This window comes from Aspergillus pseudotamarii (assembly GCF_009193445.1).
Source record: "Aspergillus pseudotamarii strain CBS 117625 unplaced genomic scaffold BDV38scaffold_5, whole genome shotgun sequence".
NCBI classification, from domain to species: domain Eukaryota; kingdom Fungi; phylum Ascomycota; class Eurotiomycetes; order Eurotiales; family Aspergillaceae; genus Aspergillus; species Aspergillus pseudotamarii.
In genome coordinates, this window is record NW_022475019.1 from 46,838 (window position 1) to 67,577 (window position 20,740).

At 48.1% G+C, this 20,740-nt stretch overlaps 5 protein-coding genes across 5 annotated transcripts; 3 read left to right on the forward strand and 2 right to left on the reverse strand.

Moving 5' to 3' along the window:
* The first annotated feature begins 668 nt into the window (after positions 1-668).
* BDV38DRAFT_149565 (CeGAL family transcription factor) lies at positions 669-3,189 on the forward strand. Its single transcript, XM_032051594.1, has 4 exons — positions 669-881; positions 948-1,967; positions 2,030-2,627; positions 2,682-3,189. The coding sequence occupies exons 1-4, from the start codon at positions 826-828 to the stop codon at positions 3,024-3,026; spliced, it is 2,019 nt and encodes a 672-aa protein (XP_031918134.1). The 5' UTR covers positions 669-825; the 3' UTR covers positions 3,027-3,189.
* A 162-nt stretch (positions 3,190-3,351) lies between these two features.
* Positions 3,352-5,085, reverse strand: BDV38DRAFT_278252 (general substrate transporter; the record flags this gene model as incomplete). Its single annotated transcript, XM_032058672.1, has 3 exons — positions 3,352-4,440; positions 4,491-4,787; positions 4,852-5,085. The coding sequence occupies 3 exons, from the start codon at positions 5,083-5,085 to the stop codon at positions 3,352-3,354; spliced, it is 1,620 nt and encodes a 539-aa protein (XP_031918135.1).
* Positions 5,086-6,768: 1,683 nt separating this feature from the next.
* BDV38DRAFT_267898 (glycoside hydrolase family 32 protein) lies at positions 6,769-8,722 on the forward strand (the record flags this gene model as incomplete). The annotated part of the gene is made up of 2 exons (XM_032056670.1): positions 6,769-8,257; positions 8,352-8,722. 2 exons carry the CDS (start codon positions 6,769-6,771, stop codon positions 8,720-8,722), a joined length of 1,860 nt encoding a protein of 619 aa, XP_031918136.1.
* Positions 8,723-9,921: 1,199 nt separating this feature from the next.
* On the reverse strand, positions 9,922-12,363 carry BDV38DRAFT_149570 (putative amino acid transporter). The gene is made up of 3 exons (XM_032051595.1): positions 11,165-12,363; positions 10,053-11,097; positions 9,922-9,995 (listed from the first exon to the last, which is right to left on the reverse strand). Exons 1-2 carry the CDS (start codon positions 12,188-12,190, stop codon positions 10,303-10,305), a joined length of 1,821 nt encoding a protein of 606 aa, XP_031918137.1. The 5' UTR covers positions 12,191-12,363; the 3' UTR covers positions 9,922-9,995; positions 10,053-10,302.
* A 174-nt stretch (positions 12,364-12,537) lies between these two features.
* On the forward strand, positions 12,538-16,356 carry BDV38DRAFT_267900 (homoaconitase LysF; the record flags this gene model as incomplete). Its single annotated transcript, XM_032056671.1, has 2 exons — positions 12,538-13,662; positions 14,035-16,356. 2 exons carry the CDS (start codon positions 12,538-12,540, stop codon positions 16,354-16,356), a joined length of 3,447 nt encoding a protein of 1,148 aa, XP_031918138.1.
* Positions 16,357-20,740: the final 4,384 nt, after the last annotated feature.

Sequence of the window (20,740 nt, forward strand, 5' to 3'; positions counted from 1 at the left end):
GTGGAATTGTAACGTAAACCCCGGATTTCGCAGAGACTATCGTAGGTTTTTCTTTAAACCAAAAATCAAAAACCAAAAATCTGTAACCTCGAAAATGTGAAAAAAAAAAATAAAAAAAAAAAAAAAAAAAAAAAAAAAAAAAAAAAAAAAAAAAAAAAAAAAAAAAAAAAAAAAAAACCATTAAGAATCGTAAAATCTTAGCCTTTGTAAAAGTTTTCCCTTATTTTTCTTATCTTGATTTTAATTTCCCTTTCAAACAACCTTGGAAAAAGTCACGGCACTAAGGTTGAGACAAATACGTTACAGTGGATTCATCACGCGGGGCCTCCACGACGGGCGATTTTTTCCCTCATCTTCTCTCTCCATGTTGTTTATCATTCTCTTGAATAACAGGCTGACTGATGGACGGAAGAGTCAAGTGTGAGGCATTGAGATGTTTCATCCCGGTATATCATTGTGATTGTCCCTCTTGCTCGCATACCTGCTAGTTTTCCTGTCCCCTATCGCCCCTTTTGTCCCTCCGAGAACATGCCATCATGAACCCGACTTCGGATGCCACCACGACACCCCCGATGACCGGTGCCATCCGGACTGAATCCCGAAGGAAGACATCGGGGGCTATAGCGAAAAGGGCTTGCGACCAGTGCAAATTTCGGAAGATCAAGGCAATACTTCCCTTCCCTTTCTCCAAATTGTTATTAATTTCATTGCACCTCCCGCCTTCTGCTATTGATTTCTGATGCTTGGGCGGTCGGTCATGGGTATGCTAACTTTCTTAATACCGCACAGTGTAGTCTATCACAACCATGTAAAGCATGTGTGTCTATGGGTTTTGAATGCACCTTTTTTCAACCCCAGAAGAAACGGGGTCCTACTGGACAGTGAGTTTACTAGAATCATGCTCTATTCACTTGTTGAAATGCTGCATAGCCTGACCATTTCGTTAGTCGTGTATCGCAGATCCGACAGCAACAAACTCATGTGTTAAGCAAAAACCCCCCCTCCCCACAAAGCCAAGTCAATTCCAGCACCTTTCCTACCACTTTCCCATATCAAGCAGAGCCTCCCCCGCGGGAAGAGGGTCGACATGATGCGACACCATGGCCTATTCCAGGTGGCGATGTTTCCGTGCCCGTCGACCTTGCGCAATCCCATGCGACAGCGGCGGTTGCTCCTGGCTGGGGTGTAGATGCTTCGTCTATGGCATCTCACAGTAACAGTGCGATAAGCTGGAATGAGAGAAACGATGTGGAGTATTGGCTGCCGGATAATTTAGATGCTCAAATGCCCATTTTTGATTTTCCGGGCACGAATATCTATCTAAGGACATCTCTGCCCTCTATCATTCAGAATGATGCGGACTCTTCGGGTCTGCAAGCACAGAGTTTAGAAACACATAGCATTCCGGCTCCTGTGCCGGATGTGGATGTTACCAAGCAAGAACCAAGTCATACGAGAGCGTTATGGCCCTCGTCGATCGTGGAGGCAAACATGATTCCATGGATTGACGTCTATTTTGATCGTCTGCACCCGACTTTGCCAGTGCTAAATCGGTCTTCGTTGTTCATCCGGATGTTATCCCATGAACATCGTAAAAATCCTCAGTTTGGCTCGATGTTACTGTCGCTGTGTGCCTTCTCGCTTACCCAGCCCATTGAGATAGATGAGCGACCCACTTCTCAATCTCGAGCTGGCCAGGCTAGGCTAATGATGACCGAAGCTACAAGAATGAGAAGCTGCTCTGATTTTGGCGAAAATCCGACTATCGAGGCCGTCCTCACAAGCTTCTTCTTATTTGGATGCCTTTTCGGTAGTAATCAGCACAACGCAGCATGGCTTCGTCTAAGGGAGGCTTTAGATCTCGCCGCTACATTGGGGTTGAACGACCCAAATTCTTATCGCGATCTACCTAGTGACGAAAAGGGCCAGCGTTTGCGAACTTACTTAGTCTTGTCTATAACGGAGAGGTATGTATCGCTTACGCACTTTACCAACTTGACTTTTCTTACTTAGCTGACATCCAATAAAGAGCGTATGCATTACAGCGTAGGCATCCGATTACCTTTTGGGGAAAGCCTGGCTTTAGCATGCGTTCTGTGCATGACTTTATTCATAATGCCACGCATAGTCTTGTTTCCGGGATTATAGTTCATAATGAGAAAGATGCTGAAGGAATGATGGGTCTAGCCCGTTTGATGGAGCTCTTTGATGCTGTGGACGAGGATGTCGTCGACTGCTGGAACCGACGTTGCAGCATCGACTCTGGTTATTGTGAAAAGTTGACCGAAGCGAAAGCTTTGGCTATCCACCAAAATCTTAGTCGGGTTAGCGAGTCTGAACGATATAAGGGATATGACTGGTTTGAACGCACGAAATCAGCTTCTGGGGAGACTCGCAACACTCAGCCAGCGATGGGGTTGAGAGAAACGCAGTGTGCGGATGTTTTTATCACCAAAAAGTGGCTTCAGAACCGCGTATGGGTTCTGTGCTCCACCCATAGTCTACTGAAGCCTTCCTCCGACCACCATGAGCTGTGTTTCAACTACTGCATTTCTGTCGCAAAGGATACGCTCAAAATCTGCCAGTCATTGAGACTGAGCTCCATGGAAGCACATGGGATTGGCCTCGTGAGTCAGACGTTATTCGTAAATTGCATTCGGTTCCGTGGCTCATCTAACTAGGTCGAAAAATTGTATGACATCGCTGTCAGCGCCATCAGCGTATCGTCTAATGTCCAGCTGTCTCTGGGGAATGGTTTTCCTCTTGTACCTCCCGTAACCGAATCGATGTCGAAGTCAAGCGTCTCGCCACCAAGTTTTCCAGGATCCATGCACTCAGGCGCCGCTACCACGCTTCCTCAGTCCCTAGCGGAGGACTTCCTACTTTTGCTTAATAGCCTTCGCGGTGGGAATCACCCTTACCTGGAAAGATACAAGGCCTTCTTGAGTGCCTCGAACATCAGGAGCAACACTTATAGTAACTGGTCTTCACAAGTTCAAACAACACATACCCCTAGCGGTGCTTGATTGTTGCTTATGTGCTATCTTTGATTTGATTTTTTTCATTTCTAGGCTTTGGCGTATTGGTGGTGTCCCGATTAAAGGCATGCAAGGAGTTCTTCCTCGGGTCTCGTGGAAGAGACATATTGAGTCGGATTATTCGCCGTTTATTGAAGCCAGAGCTAACTTGAGTAGTGGCTCTTGATTACATGCTATAGTTAGATCAAGTGTACCAATGTATACCCAGATTACGACCGGACGGGGAGATGCCACGAATGCAGGGAGTTAATAAACATCTCAGTTCTAACCTGTATTATATAGATACACGATGAGGATAATGTATTAAACGATGCTAAGCAACATTGGGACGGTGTTTTGAGGGATCCGGATCTGTCCTTAATTCAAATGAAGTTTCATAGGCCCGCCATTTCCAGGCCGGAACACCTGCGTCGTACATTTCATCAATCTCTGCAAAGGTGCGGCCTTTGGTCTCAGGTAGGAAACAGAACGTGAAGACTACAACACAGCACATACAGCCAGCGAATATAAGATAGGTCTTCGCGCCTAGGTTTGCTGCATCTGGCGCGGTCAGCCGAGGGACGACAAGCGTAGTAATTACTGCGGTTGTCTGAGCGCAGGCAATGGTGTAGGCCATAGTGTGGTGACGGAGTTTGGGTGTGGCCATCTCTGAAGGCATCAAGGTCGACAATGAAGAAAACGACGAGGCCCAAAAAAAGTTAAAAGTTAGAGATAATGCGACAATTGCTACACCAGAGCGCTTATCTTTGCTGAATGCTAGACCTCCAGCTAGAGCGTCAATAACGAGCAACACGCTCATCCCCACCAATGCAGTAGGACGACGACCAGCTCGATCGATTACGAAGGGTGCTGCTATAGTACCGGCAAGGGTACAGCAAGATGCAATCACCGTCAAGGAGAAAGCATCTAAGGTGAATGAATCCTCCATACCGATCTCCGTGAGGAAAACCGTAACGTAAGTCGTTGAGAGTATGACACCGGAGACCTGGTTCAAAGAGAAGAACGATCCAGCTGTCAGGGTTCGGCGGAGGTACTTCCTTGAGAATATCTCCCAGAACTTCACATTGGCCTTCAATTCACGTTCCTTTTGTTCACAGAGCTTCATTATCTCAAGCTCGACGTCGACCTGTTCTTCGCTGAGGCCACGGAGTTTTCGCAGGTTGCTACGAGCCTGTGCCAATCGGCCTTTACCGACAAGCCATTGTGGGCTTTCAGGAAGAGGTAACGTGCATATGAATAGTAACACAGGGAGAGCACACTGCACAGCCAACGGTATCAAGTATGATTCTCTGCCCCCTCGCTTTTTAGTCTCAGAAACTACAACGGTTCCGATGACTCCCGCTGTCACGTTCAAGATATTGATTGATGTTACACTTCTACCTCTCATGGAAGCGGGAACCACCTGTTAAGGCATTAATTATATGGTCTACTTGGTACATTGAAATTGCATACCTCCGAAAGATACAAGGGAGCGGTGCCATTGGCGATGCCCATGGCAATGCCATTTATAAATCGTCCAGCCACGAACGCCGCCAGGCTGGGGGCAAAGACTTGAAGCAATCCACCACTGATGGAGATAATGTATGCGATCAACACGGGCCATTTTCGGCCAAAGCGGAAATTCAGAGGCGACGCTGCGAGACCTCCGAGAATCGAACCGACCAGCGGGACCGAGAATACAATGTTCTGGTTGTGGGCGGTTAAGGTATATCTACCGGTTCTGGGATTGGGCCCTTGATACCTCTCAACCTGAGGAGTAGATTCCATTGTTAGTGGAATTTGGCGGCTTAACTCCCGTCAGAGGTCGACTTACAAAAGGATGCAGCGCCGCCACAGGCGAGATAATCTTATCATCAAAGCCAAACAGGAACGACGCTGCCCCGAAAACAACGCAGACAACCAATAAGAAGGTATTAACCGTCCTCTCTTTCGAGGGACGATGAGATTCGGTAATGGTCAGGTCCAGATGTTGCACATCACTTGTGTCGCTGTCCACAGTTGAGTGAATGTCTGAATCTACCCCTAACTTCGGAGTCGGACAGGTCATCTTGAACGATATCATTTGCACGCCAAGGTGAGCAAAACAGACTTCTATTAACTCTACAACAAAGAGTTGGTTATTTTGTGGGTTTTCATTCCATTCTCTTGCGGATGCCCCTTTTCTTTCTTCTTGTTGTTCTTTTTCTCTCTGTAAGAAAGAACGAAGAGGTTGAGACTGAAAAAACGGATAATGGTGGAGGTAAGTGCCGTGGACCGTCTGGAGACTCGGCGGGTCAGGGGGAATAGGACCTTAAGGAACGTGGTGAGACATGGATATGTGTGGGATATATACCGTGACCCCGGATCTTGGGAGGGTTAGGTGGGAATTAAACGTTGTACTGCTTTGCAGTTTCCACATCTCCAAAAGACCTTGAAAGTTTCAATGCTTGGACTGAAACCGGCAAAGTCTAACCATATAATTACGTATTTGAAGGAAAATAGAGCCAATTATCTTAAAGCCTTGTAGGTATGTCCCACACAAGTCCAGACCTACTAGTACCGTACCTTAACGACTACTAATACTAGTAGTATGAGGTACTAGGCTAACTGCTACTAAGGAAGGACCATTGTTTAAAAAAGGATAGTACGTAATTTTTTTTTAAAAAAAAAATAATTCAAAAAATTTAATAATAATACTAAAATAAATAAAGAGGATCCACTGATGTTTAGACCCCAAGTTTCAATAGACTACACTTTATATTTGGAATAACTTTAGCATTAACTCATGACCCTCATTGCATGCAGTATTTATTACATACGTACTACCAGTACTTCCTGTGTCCATGTACTAGTAGTATGTATGTATGTATATACATGCCTATATACGGACATTCTCATATGAAGTCATATCGAACTTGTTTTGGTTTTGATATGATTCTCTCCCTGATCTTTTGTTGAAAAGGCTCATCAAAGATACGATAAACTTGGGGAGTAGATTGCCTCGTCATACCATACTTATCCTATAGGTACATAGTACTCACTTCAATTGTTTTTCATATGTCTCACAGCATTGCCACTGACACTTGAATTTTTCTTTTCCAAGTTCTAAAACTGATGTGCTGAAATCAGCCTAGCAAAAACTCCAGGGGATGAGATTCATCGGTTGCAGGTTCCGCCACCGTGTGCGCATACTCCTTTTGTCCTGTGTACAGAGTAGAATACGTCGCCGATTTTTCGGTTCCATCAATCTTTGCGAAACAGCCAGGATGGATTAGCCGATCATTTTACAACTAGTGTGTGGTCTCCGACCAAGCCTGTCGTCCATGTGGGATCAACCCCCAAGGCGAATTCTCCGAGAATCCTCCGTCCGCTTCTCAACCAGTGGTGAGAATTATTAAAACGAAGGACAATTGCCTTCCGAGACAAATGCCGTGAGGCAGACCAGTGCCTCTGCTAGAAGATTTCTTTGTCCAGAGCTTTTCAAAAGTCCCATATTTCCACGGTTGATATCGCAACAACCGTTTATGCATACCGACACCCTACTGTAGGCTTCCAGCCAAGCTATCAAGACGTGTGTGTCTCACCAATCGATCGGCGTTGTCTTCCAATCAGCTGAGGTCCTTGCGGCGAAGGGGCTGAGCTAGAGACTGATTTCGCAGGAGACACTTTCGGACTTGGGCTCTCGGTTGGCTATATTCCCCGTCTATACTAGTCGCCTAATAACCAGCCGAATCAAACCACCCCGGTAAACATGCAAGTTCTCGCAGGATGCGAAGGGGCGGCAATCCCTGCCAATTTGGTGCCCCAGACCCAATCGTACAATCTCAACCTGGTTGAGAATTCTTTATCGTGTGAACGGCAGGTTGCGTCTTCCCGTCATGCTCTATACTCGCGCCCATCTTTTCACCTAACCGCTCCCCACGGCTGGTTAAACGACCCTTGCGGTCTTGGATATGACCCTGCGACTAGCCTATATCACCTATCCTTTCAATGGAACCCTAAAGGCAACGATTGGGGAAACATATCCTGGGGCCATTCAGTTTCAAAGGACCTAATATCCTGGAAGACATCCCCGGAGCCATGTCTAACACCGTCAACCGAGCACGATAGCTGCGGCGTATTCACAGGCTGCTTTCGGCCTTCTGATATCAATGGGGTTGCCGGGGCTCTGACATATATATATACTTCGGTTAGGTGTTTGCCTTTACATTATACTTTGCCCTATAAGGTTGGAAGCGAGTCGCTCAGTATAGCCGTTTCGCAGGATAATGGTGTAACATGGCAGCGCCTAGACTCCAACCCAATTCTACCGGCACCTCCTCCCGGTCTTAATGTAACCGCTTGGAGAGACCCTTATATAGGAATGTGGACAGCAAAGCAAGGTGAACACGACAATGGCGTATTACCATCTCCCAGTCTCTATGGGTTTCTCTCCGGAGGAATCGCTGGGCGAACACCAACAGTTTTTGTCTACTCAGTCAATCCTGATGATCTTAGAGAATGGAAGTATGCGGGACCTCTGGTCAACGTTGGGCTGAACTTCCGGCCGTCTAGGTGGTCGGGCGACCTGGGGGTAAACGGGGAAACTGCAAACTGGGTAGTACTGGCCGACGATGAAGGAACCACGAAAAGCTTTATTATAATGGGCGTGGAAGGGTGTTTGGTGTCTGAGAGGGAGCAAAAGAGGGTCCCTCGATCGCAGCTATGGATGGCCGTAGATCCGCGTCCTGAACAACCGAAGTGCCAGACAATAGATGCCCTCACAGACTATGCATTTTCCGGAATATTCGATCATGGATGCGCGTACGCCGCCAATTCCTTCTGGGATCCTGTCACGTCACAATACATCGTCTATTGCTGGATCACGGAAGAGGATCTTCCGGATAGTATTCGGCATCAACAAGGGTGGAGTGGTGTGATATCTCTCCCACGGATTCTAAAGTTGATGACATTGCGCAATGTTATAAAAACACGTCGCTCAAACCTGAGCGATGTTACGTCTATCGAGAAGGAACCGAACGGCGAAGGGAGTTTTACAGTACGGACGCTAGGCATTGAGCCCGACCAGAGACTCAAGAAACTTCGCAGGGACGTCCAGAGCATTGCCAATATTGCATTATGGGACCGGAAGCATTGTGGCAATTGCTTTTCCTTGACGACATCAAGGTGGGAGTTAAAGGCCGAGTTTGCAATTGGGAAGCTGTGCAAGCTGGTGGGGATAGAGGTCCAGCACGACTTAGGTAGGTCTTCGTTGTCTGGGTTGAGGGTTTGTCTCAATTACCTTAGCCAGCATAGCTTTCTACTGTTCCCTATGCGACTGACACAGATTCCTAGATCCTCGTAATGGCATCACCCTAGCATGGGCACCATGTAGTGAGACATTCTCGATCCACCGACCTCCTCCTTACGATCCGGATATCAACCATAATCCAGAGATCGCACCCCATACCTTGTTTACTTTCGCAGATGAAAACGGCATGGAGAAAGAAGAGACACTTCGGATCCAGGCATTTCTCGACCGAAACGTGCTAGAGGTCTTTGTAAATGAAAGAACAGTCATCTCAACACGTATTTACACGCCATGTGTCGAGTCTGCCAGTTGTCTACGATTTTTCGCTGAATTAGACCCCAGTGCATCAAATTTGAAACAGACCCCTGCTGTTCTCCTGCAAGCGGACTTGTGGGATGGACTGGAAGTCGCATGATTTGTACAAATATATAATGTACATATGACGCGTTATGACCATTGATATTGAAGGGGGGCATCTTCTATCGCCATTACCTAGCTTCACAACAGATAGGAATGGACAATCACTAGACAATCAACAGGCTCACCATTAGGCTTTCCTTTATCTGAAAGTTTACTGAGAGTCCAAGCTTAGCTTGTTCCTGCCCTCACTTCGGAAAAAAGAGCTTATCGAGCACACCTCTGAAACCCTTCACGTTCCAACCGAAGATATCACCTAGTGCTATAAAGGACATTGTTTAAGGGTATCTGACTTGGGGGATAGCTTGAGGTGCAGCCTATGAATATCGCGGTTCGATCGTATTTCCACATACTTAGTGAGCAGAAATTAATTTGCTGAGACCTGAATGACTGAGGATGGCGAGTAAAGTGGCATCATTGGTCAAGGATTATATTCCTAGGCCTTGCTAGGAAACTTGAGTTCAGATGCATTAACCAAAGTCTGGTTCGATAAAGGGGATATACAACCTCGGCCGCACTTGACATTATAGATGGCATTATCCACTCTTTTAGGGTCAGAAGGGTAACAGTTAACAGTACTGACTTACAAGAAAGGGCATCACTTTCGGACCTAAGCATGATGTTTTTAAGATGAATATAATGTTTCAGCAGCCGTTCTTATTACCTCCACCTAGGTCAAATATAGGCCGGAACACAGAGGTTGACGGCAGCATGGGGTGTTTAGACACTTGTTTCCTGTTCCCTGGAATCCCGCTGTGTCAAGGCCCAACACGTGAGATTAAAAGATGTCACCACAGGTGCAAGCTCAGTCTCATTCATATATGGTCATTCCTAGAATGTCATTGTTTGGTTCATATACTAGATAGTCGTTAGCTATGGGTTAGCCGGGTCGGACAACAGTTATATACGAACGGATACCAAGGGGAATAGGTCCCCTTCAGCGCCCATTGCAACAAAGATGAAGCTATTTCCTCGTGGGGTCTGGTGAACATAAATGTCCAATAATCCTCTAGTTTTCTTGTTGTAAGAAAGCAATCACTGGAAATATCAAGGTCAAACATCATTCTAGGTGCTACATTAGACCCTTCCATAGTATTATAACCACCCGGAGCCACTCCAGTTATAAAATCAACTAAGGTGGGCTGTATAGAAAGTAGGACTAAGCCATGCTGTTCTCTAGAACCGCATATGCTATATATATGCTAAGCTATATATGCAGAAATCATTAAGTATTGACATGACAATCCACCCAGTCTTCATTGTCGAATGTTCTGTTGTATTTTAGAGAAGAAGGGGCAGAGAGAGAGAGAGAGAGAGGCATTACATACCCACGATACTGGATATGAATTTCTCATTATCATGAATATTGGGTTTGTAGTATTGACGACAAGAGACTTCTGCTGTTCATTCAACACCCCATAATCGAAATTGGTGTCATTGATTTTCATGAACAGACTTCGAATATGACCCGACAGCCGGACGAAGAAAAGGAGAAGGCAAAGGCCATAGGGTATAGGAAGAAGAAGGCCAGGTATTAGAAAAATATAAGGGGAAATGATGCGAAACGGGCGTGAACATTCATCTCGCTTGCCAGAATTTCCACACTGGCAATGTAATCTGACCATCACGCTGATAGATTCGCCAGTAGTAAACTGGAACCCCAGCAACAATAAAGGCCACAACTATCAAGGTTTGCAAGGGCTCTGCGATGACCGCTCGACTGAGAAGGAAAATACTAACGCAGCAAAAGATGATAGGAGTTGAGATCCATGTTTTGTACGGTCGCTCCAGGTACGGTTCTCGAATCCTGAGCACAATTAGGCCTAGGACGGTGAGAAAATAGAACGTGTAGCCTGCAACACCGTAGAAGGTGACTAAGGTTTTGAATTCACCGACAATCACATACACCAAGGTGAGCGCGCTGTTCAGAGCCATGGCATTGATGGGTGTGTATCCAATTCGAAAGTGCTCACCAAAAAGGCGCGAAATAAATAGGCGAGCCCATGACCGGCGCTGCAGTCGACTGCTCGCGGAAGATGCTCGAGTCCAGAGGTGGCCAAATATTGAAGGCAGATAACCTTCCTTGCCGGCCGCATAGACCAACCGCCCGCTGGTAAAAATCGTCGCATTGAGCGCCCCGAAGCAGCTCGCAGAAACAATGAGCGCGAACACGAGAGCACCTGCTTTTCCAAACACCTTGTCGCCGAATTGAACAGCGATGGTGTTGCTGGCCTCAATGGTCGAATGCGGTAGGACTAGGAAGTAGGAGATATTCGCGAGGATATAGCAGAGAATGACCAAGGGCATAGCAGTATGAAGTACACGCGGGAGGTCACGATTGGGGTTTTTAAATTCGCCCGTCACGTAATTAGTCTGCATCTTATCAGCGACGGTGATCCAGATATGGAAAATTGATTATAGAAATAAAAATATCACATACGTTGTCCCAGCCATCGAAAGCCCAAAGGCCGGCATACAAAGCGACCGCCCAGGCTGATATGTCAACATTAGTATCTTTAAACCAGCCCGACTTCCATTCTTCATTTGCACTGCCATTTGATGAGAGGCCCGTGATCGCCACGACAACGCCAATGATGGTGACTCCAAGCAAGGCGATGAATTTGAAGAACATGAATATGTCACCGAGGCGTGCGGCTAACCTTGTAGAAATACAGTTCAGCAAGGTCACTATCAAGACACCTCCAAATGCAACGGCTTTGTTAATCCAGGGATTGACCTGCTCGACCTCGGCACCGACTACAGCTCGAACAGCGTATTCTCCAAATATGATGGCAATAATGGCAGCGCTGCCTGGCTTCAGCACAAGAACAGCACACCAGGTGAAAAGGAAGCCTGCTAACTCTCCGAAAATCTTTGCTAAGTATACCTGAGAGCCACCATTCAAAGGAATCGCTCCCCCTAGTTCTGCATAGCTGGCCGCCCCCGTCCATGCCAGCAGGCCTGCAACTACCCATGCAATGAGGGACGCACCAGGGGACCCCGCGTTGGCATTGACCTGACTCGGCGATGAAAAGATCCCTGAGCCAATGATCAACCCGACCACAAGGGATAGGCCGTTCATGTAGGTTAACGTTTTGTTCCTTTCTAATGAACCATCGGCGGTCCCGCTTTCACGGTCCAGCGCTGAAGGCGCGCCTAACGGAGCATACCCCCCAGCCGTCTGCGACAGGGGAAATAGTGTTCTCCCGAAATCGAACGCAGAAGATACCGAATACGAACGGGCAGATCTAGGCCTTCCAGAGTTGAAATTTGAATGTACATGAGAATTCGAGAGAGGATCCTCATCTTCGAGGGAGAGCTTTCGGGAGGACGAAATACCGGAGGGGGAGGAGCTGGAGGACCTTGCGTCTAATTCGGGCGAGGAGGAGGCGAGAGAGGCGAGCTCTAGTGAATCTCGAGGCGCATGGATATTAGCTGACCTGCTTTCGGAATTCAAAAACACCATTGTGGTTTAAAGGAGTCCGGGCTTAAAAGGAATATTAATGAAAACAATCCATGCCAGGTTAATTGCGACAACGATTAGAGAACGAAAAACGAGCTTTTCTTGCTGATTTGTAAGCCCTTCTGTATGAACACAGAAGCGATCGCAAGGAATTCTCGTCCTTTGGCAGAGAGAAACACGGAGCGAAGAAGATCAGCTTCAGTGCTGTAGAAGAAACACAAGAGTGATCGTCGTTCTGCCAAATCAGGCCTAGTGTCCTTGTGCCCCCAGATCTTTTCCGCAATTATTTAGTGAACTATGAAGGTAATCCGTCCATTTCTTTCTTTCTCTCTCCCACCCCCAACGATCTCATGAAGCCAAGAACACCGGCTCGGACCTTATCTCTATTTAGTTCACCGTTCCCCCTCAATAGGTCGGTTGGTCGGATACGGAGACGCCATGCCTTCTCTTCCTCTTCCCCTGCATCGTTGCCGTCGAAACAACGCCCTTGGCTTCGAGTCGCTGTCGTGACCATCGCAGCAGCAGGAATTGGTGCTTATATCAGGTCTCAAGAAGAATTGAAATCTACGACGCTGAATCCCATCACATTTACTCCGTATTACCTAGTTTCAAAGGAGCCGGTGTCGTCGACTGGTAGTGTTTTTACTCTCAAAGCGCCCAAGCCGGCCAGTGATAACTGTCAGGTCTATGACGAAGCCTGGAAAACGGGGGTCTGGAGTGTGATGTTCAAACAGCCGCAGCTACAGATTGGAAGAGACTATACACCTCTCCCTCCTACGTCGGTTGAAGAAGATGAGTCGCTCCGGTTCTTCATTCGCAGGGACCCTTTCGGCGAAATGTCACGGTATTTGCATGGTTTGGACATGGGAACTTGCATAGAGATGCGTGGTCCACAAATTGAGTGTGAGATCCCTTTAGATACCCAGCAGATTCTCTTCATTGCTGGTGGAACTGGTATCGCTCCTGCCTTACAGGCAGGACATACACTCCTTGGCCGCACGGACGGAACACATAAACCAAGGATACATATCCTTTGGGCAAATAGGAGACGAGATGACTGTGTTGGTGGAACAAATGATAATACCATGACGACTAGATCGCGAGCGCCCTGGTTCTCCGGCTTCTTGAAGTCATCACCAGCCGACCCATCTCCGGCTGACCCCGTGAAGAGTACTACTCTTTCCCCTTCTCTCATTGTCAGAGAGCTCGAGGCTCTCAAGTCTCAGTATCCGGGACAGGTCACGGTGGACTATTTTGTTGATGAGGAAAACACATTCATTGGGAAAAAAGCTATATTAGACGTTGCGGACTCTGCTACCTCGGCTGAGGGATCTCAGAAACGAAAGATGATCTTAGTCTCGGGACCGGAAGGCTTCATTAGCTACATGGCTGGACCAAAGCTCTGGGCGCAAGGTATGGAGCTTCAAGGACCGCTTCAAGGGATCATCAAGGAACTTGACCTGAAGGATTGGGCTGTGTGGAAACTCTGACAACTACCTTCCCGGACGGTCAAGTGATTGTAAAAGACAAAGGGAAAGGCTAGATATTCTTCTTTTGCATTATAGTTAGTTGTATTATATTTGTATAGAAGTACGGAATATATGGTTCAAATTAGTGGATTAGATTATCTTTTATCGATAACTTTGACTCATGACCTCCGATAGCGGAGAGACTTGGCGCACTAGCCGCTTTTACTGGCGCTTCCCCAGAGTGAGAAATAATGCGCTTCTTCTCATTCGCCAGAGTTTCCCTCGCAAAGAAAGGTCAACGGTTGAACGTCTCCTGGCAAGAATGGCTGTAGGTCCTTTCTACCGTACAGTCTTGATTGTGTAGCTGACCCCATGCAGTCTCGATTGATGCCGTCCCGTGGCCCTGGCAGACGCTGGGCATCCCTGCGCGTGCCGAGCACTCCTCAACGACGTGCATTCGCCTCCACTAGGTTCTACTTCCAAGACATTTTCCAATCGCAATTGGAGGATCCCTCGTCAGCTGCAGTCTACTCCTCTCTTCAGGCGTCAAGGGCCATTCCCCAGACACTCACAGAGAAGATCGTTCAGAAATATTCCGTTGGTTTGGCCAAGGATAAATTCGTCAAATCCGGCGATTATGTCACTATCTCGCCTCACCGGTGTATGACTCACGACAATTCGTGGCCTGTTGCTTTGAAGTTCATGTCTATTGGTGCAACAAAATTACATGATCCGAAGCAGATTGTGATGACTCTCGACCACGATGTACAGAACAAGTCGGAGAAGAACCTCCAGAAGTATCGTCAGATTGAAGACTTCGCCAAGCACCAGGGGGTCGAGTTTTATCCCGCCGGAAGGGGTATTGGGCATCAAGTCATGGTGGAAGAAGGCTATGCTTGGCCTGGTACTCTTGTGGTTGCTTCCGATAGCCATAGTAACATGTACGGTGGCGTCGGTTGCTTGGGTACACCAATCGTGAGAACGGACGGTGCTAGCATCTGGGCCACTGGGAAGACATGGTGGCAGATCCCGCCCGTTGCAAAGGTCACCTTGACCGGTGTATTACCACCGGGTGTGACCGGCAAAGATGTGATCGTCGCTCTGTGTGGATTGTTCGATAAGGACGATGTCTTGAACCATGCAATTGAATTTACTGGCTCCGAGGAGACCATGCGCAGTCTATCGGTAGATGCCCGGTTAACGATCGCCAACATGACGACAGAATGGGGCGCCTTATCTGGCCTGTTCCCAATTGACAGTGTATTGAAAGGATGGCTGAAAGGCAAGGCCACAACAGCAGCCATGGGGCTTGCGGAAGGTCCCTTCAAGACTCTAGCCCCCCAGCATTTCACACACCCGCTCCTCGAGCAGCTGTTTGCCAATCCTCTAACTGCTGACAAGGGCGCCAAATATGCTAAGGAGCTTTTCCTGGATCTTTCTACACTTTCCCCTTACGTTTCTGGTCCAAACTCCGTCAAGGTTGCCACGCCTCTCAAGGACCTAGAGGCCCAGAATATCAAAGTTAACAAGGCATACCTCGTTTCATGCACCAACTCGAGGGCCTCGGATATCGCTGCAGCTGCTAGAGTCTTCAAGGAAGCTGCGGAAAAGAATGGTGGCAAAGTCCCCAAGATTGCCGACGGTGTTGAGTTCTATGTTGCTGCTGCGTCTATCCCTGAGCAATTAGCTGCGGAAGAAGCTGGTGATTGGCAGGCCCTACTAGATGCTGGAGCTACGCCATTACTGCCTGGATGTGCACAATGTATTGGGCTAGGAACCGGTCTCTTGGAGGCTGGAGAAGTAGGCATCAGCGCCTCGAATCGTAATTTCAAGGGCCGTATGGGTAGCACTGATGCGAAAGCATACCTTGGTAGCCCCGAAGTCGTTGCCGCTAGCGCTTTGACCGGAAAGCTCAGCGGCCCCGGCTGGTACCAGGCACCGGAAGGTTTGACTGAAGTTGTACGTGGAGAAGGGGACGGAATTCGGGAGGAGGATCGCATGCTTACCGCTGAACAAGCCTTGGAGAAATTAATTGGCCAGATTGATAATTTGGTTGCCGATGGTGAGAAGAAGTTTGCTCCAGAAGAGAGTGAAGAGCCATCTGGTGATTCCCTTACGGAGGTATACCCTGGATTTCCAGAGCGTGTCTCGGGTGAAATTGTGTTTTGCGATGCAGACAACATTAACACCGACGGTATCTATCCTGGCAAATATACCTACCAAGATGATGTTTCCCAAGAGACAATGGCTCAGGTCTGCATGTCCAACTACGATGTTCAGTTCTCGTCGATCGCCAAAGAAGGTGACATTCTAGTCACTGGTTTCAACTTTGGCTGTGGAAGCTCCAGAGAGCAGGCAGCGACCGCCATTCTGGCAAAGAAAATCCCGCTCGTTGTGTCGGGAAGCTTTGGCAATATCTTCTCTCGCAACAGTATCAACAATGCCCTGATGGGTCTGGAAGTTCCTCGTCTCATCAACCGTCTCCGTGAGAGCTTCTCTGGAGAAGAAAGTGACAAATCTCTCACCCGCCGCACTGGCTGGACCCTAACCTGGGATGTCCGGAGAAGCCGCATTGAGGTTCAGGAGGGAGAAAATGGTCCCAAATGGACACACCAGGTAGGTGAACTTCCCCCCAATGTGCAAGAAATCATTGCCAAGGGAGGGTTGGAGAAATGGGTCATGAACGAGATCGGGGCCTAAACAGTCTACTGTCGCAGTCGCTGAACATATCTCAACCTCAAATGATCTTATACCCGAGCATTATGATCCCCTTTCTTGCATGGATAGAATTTTCCTCTTTTTTTTTTGTCCCCTACCACGGATTTATGTTCTAGTTGCCAGGTGCGGTAGACGGTTTGGGATGGTTATTCATGTACAAAAGGGCGGTTTTGCTATGTATTTCGAATAGTGTCTTTATATATTGAGTGACCATCATCATCATCATCATTAGTCCAATCTCGTCCAAGTAGAGGTGGCTGTAAAATATGACGAAGATGCACTGCCCGTGTGACTGGCTTGTTCTAGATTTGGTGGCTGTGCTTCGGACGATCCCCAATGTCTTGTCAGCCTACATATGTCCTCCGCTGTAGTTAATTAATGTTCCTTTACCTATAAATTCCCCCAAAGCTAATTCTTCGACAATGCTTCGTGTTTCTGGGGTTCGACTCGTCAATGCCGCAGCTGCAGACTCGGGGACGCTTCTCACTCCATTAGCATTGATACAAGTCATACCTTTTTTATTTTGACTCTTCTATTTGCTCCGAAGATCGTCTTCTTCCCTGGGGTAGATGTGATCTGCAGCTGTTCATTGCCTTTCCCTCTTGGTTCTTAGGGTACTAACTTGTCTGTCACGGAAGCACACACGACCTGTCGCAACACCCCTCTTTCCTTCATATCCTCTAATGATACTTTCGTTGGAGTAGAAACAGGTTACAATCCCATGGATCCAGGTTCTATATTTGGCGTGATTTCTGGCGCAGTTCAGCTTGTGCAGGTCATCACACAGACCGCTGCGGGGTTGGCGACATTGCGCGAGAAGTTCAGCCATGCAGATCTCACAATTCGGTCACTCATTGGAGAGTTGGTGACCATCAAATCTGCTATTACACAGCTGGATGAGTGGGCAAGAAAGAATACTCGTGACACAGCTGAACAAAATGAATATGACGAGGGTCTCTTCATTGCGCTGGATGGCTGCCGGGCCGTCATGGACGTCCTATCCGACCAGGTCGCTGCCCTCACCAGGGGCAATGACACACAGTTTGGGATAGGTACTCGTGTAAAAATTTTATGGAATGAGGACATAATGCGAGCTCATCAGGACAGGCTACACGCTCAGGTTCTTGCGCTACAGCTTTTGGTGCAGGCTTGTCAATGGTGAGATTCCATTTACTGGTTAACGTCCGGTAAATTTGGGCTGACCCACCGTAGTCGATCGACGTCTGCGCAAGTCGAACTACTTCGCAAAGCGGAGAATCGTCAAATCATCCAGAAGGTTGCCAGTGACACAGCGACATTTCGGTCCTCAAGTAGCTACACAGCCTCCCACGCCGATAGCTCTAGCCAAAGTTATCGCCAATCTTCGTCTGGAGATACTACCTTTGACTTCGATGGGAGACTACTTTCCTCTCCCCCTTATCGTCGTGTACTCCATCGTTCGTGGTCAAGAACGGAAACACAACCTACTACCAATAATGGCAACGACAGCTGGAGTACCGATGAAGGCTATGGCAGCGGCTCGGTGAGCAAACCAAATATGTCACGGGCAAGCAGTCTTGCACTGCCAGTTCTACCATACGACACAATCCGTCCGGGGCATGGCCATAGTAAGAGTGTATCGTTCAGACCCTCTAACGTTCAGTTGAATTCAACACAATTCCAGAGATGGCAGCCAGACTCCGCGTCCTCTTCCCCCATCAGCCGCTCTTCGAGCTCCAAGCGGGAAAGAATTCGTGCAGCATTCCGGCAACTAAGTCGCTCTAAGTCGGTGGCTCAAGCTCCCATAAGAAGCCTAACAGGCGGATCAATGGCAGCACGGCGGATCAATGGACGAGATATGCATACCAGTATCGACCTAACAACACCTGAGGGGGCTGCTGCGCCAATTATTGTCAAGTCAGCCCAGGCAGGCTCTCGTTCAGATGTTGAGAGGCTTATAGAAAGTTGCCATGATATTGAAGCCTGCCACGTAAATACTCGAAGAAATGCATTACTAGTGGCATCGCATTGTGGAAACGAAGAAATTGTTGAATTGCTCCTTCAAAAAAACGCTCGGCTAAATGTCACAGATAAGTCAAGGTCGACTGCCCTGCACCTTGCTGCCTCTCGAGGTCATTGTGAGGTTCTCAAATTGCTTCTTTTGGAAGGAATCGACACGGAAGCCCTAAATTCTAGGGGCAGAACTGCGCTCTGGGTTGCAGCAGAACATGGACAACTCGAAGCCGCAAACATATTGATTGCCGGTCTAGCTAAGGTTAACACACGCGCTGAAAACCAAATGACTCCGCTGCATACTGCCGCAAAGGAGGGCCATGAAGCTGTTGTTAAATTTTTGGTTTGGAATGGCGCCGACTTAGAAGCCAGAGATGGAACGATGATGACAGCACTGCACCACGCCTGCGAAGAAGGTCACATGGGCGTAGTTGAATTTCTTCTTAACCACAAGGCGGACATCGATGCGGTTGGAAGTGATAACAGGACGCCACTTGTTTGTGCCGCAGCGATGGGCCGGTTGCAGGTGACGCAAGCTCTACTAAAGAGAAAAGCATCCACCAGACAGGTCGATGATGCTTCTATGACAGCGTTGCACTGGGCTTCTTACAATGGACACACAGAAATTGTTGACCTTCTTAGTCAGAAGAAAGACATTCTAGCTATGACCAACATTGCCGGTCGGTCAGCTCTGCACTTGGCAGTCCTGAATTCTAAATTTGCCGTTGTGGAAATGCTCCTTCGCAAGCGTGTTCCAATGGAAACGCAGTGCCATTCCGGGTTTGCTCCGCTCCACTATGCTTGTATAACTAAAACAGATACTACCGGAATTGTGAAGCTCCTGCTCATCTCGGGCGCCAATATAGAAGTGCAGACGAAGGATCAACAAAGGCCAATTCATCTCGCCGCAGCACGCGGATCCATAGCATTGCTTAACTTACTTTGCGACAAAGGCGCATCCTTGATAGCTCGAGATGCAATTGGAGACCGAGCGCTTTGTGCAGCATGTCGGCATGGACACACAGCTGCAGTTCAACATCTCTTAGACCGGGGTTCACCTCTATCCCTACCGTACGACGATAAGTTGCAGGAAGATTCTCCTCTTTGTTTGGCCGCAATGGAAGGTCACCTGTCTATTGTAACCCTTCTGATTCAGCGCGGCGCTTCCGTCCTGAAAAGGGATGAACAGGGATGGCAGCCTTATCATCATGCAGCACATTACGGGCATCCAGATGTTTTGCGACTCCTGCTGTCCTGCAGTCCCATGGGATGGGTCATGGAGGGAGCTGGTGACGGCTTTACGACGGAAAGGATTGGTTTTTCACCTTCTGCTGATATCTCCGAAGAAAAGAAGAAGGAGATACAGGACTTGTTGAGTGAGTCACGACGGCGACCAATGGCAACGGCCCAGAGCAGTCCGCTTAGGGTTCTTCCATTTATGGGTGATGTGACGCTGAGCACAATGCAGGTAAGGGGACCAAATCGGCCTTCGGGACTGGCTGGAAATCAGTATGGGCCGTCCACAGGACAAACGCCAGTTATTCAAGAGTTACCCGGAACATTGGAACAAGGCCTGCCCCCAAGTCGATCCGCTACCCCGGAGCAGATGCACCGTGATCTTAGGCCGCGCCGTGGCTCTGACACTCTTCTGCAAGTTCTGCCCGAGCAGGGCTCGCCAGAGCAGCGCATTGCCATACCTCGCGCTCAGTACCCTCAGGATCTAGCAGGAAGACCGCAAAATGTGGTCTCGACCTATCATTGGCGGGATAGTGCAAACTCGGCAGCGGTTGGAGGCTCTGCATTGAGCGGTTTACCTCCAGGCACTGTGTACCGCATTTTAGAGGAATGGTCCCAGCCACGCTCAACAGCATCCCCAGTGTCGATGATTAATGATCCTGTCTTGAAAGCGTCACCTGCAGTGGAACTAGTTGGAGTGGTCTCAAATGAGCTCCCAGACAGAGATTCTGATGCAGAGTCAATATCCTCGGTATACACTGCGCCAGAGGGAGTTGTGTAGTTAGCGAGTTGGAATGGACATGGCGAAAGGCTCCAACAATCCAGGAAATGATGGTTGAGACTTTCGGTTCATAAATTTGGGTCAATCAGTTGCAGCCAAGCCTCTCCATCAACTAAACTGAGAAGTGAGCTGGGAAACCCGCAGAACAAGGAACGACGGTTATGGCAAATGGTGAACTAGTATCCATCTGGTGTCGATGACTCCTCGATCTGAAGCACTTGACCTGAAATCAGCCTGCATCACCCAATAAGATTGCAGCATCCGGCATGACTCACAGACAAGTTCCTCGGACCAAAAAAGAAGAAGAAGAAGAAGAAGAAGAAGTAGTAGTAGTAGTAGTAGTAGTAGTAGTAGTAG

Coding starts and splice junctions, on each gene's coding strand:
- BDV38DRAFT_149565 (XM_032051594.1), top strand. CDS start 826: ATGGGTTTTGAATGCACCTTTTTTCAACCCCAGAAGAAACGGGGTCCT. Junction 882..947: donor AAACGGGGTCCTACTGGACA/GTGAGTTTACTA, acceptor CCATTTCGTTAG/TCGTGTATCGCAGATCCGAC. Junction 2,628..2,681: donor AAGCACATGGGATTGGCCTC/GTGAGTCAGACG, acceptor TCATCTAACTAG/GTCGAAAAATTGTATGACAT.
- BDV38DRAFT_149570 (XM_032051595.1), bottom strand. CDS start 12,190: ATGGTGTTTTTGAATTCCGAAAGCAGGTCAGCTAATATCCATGCGCCT. Junction 11,098..11,164: donor CTTTCGATGGCTGGGACAAC/GTATGTGATATT, acceptor GATAAGATGCAG/ACTAATTACGTGACGGGCGA.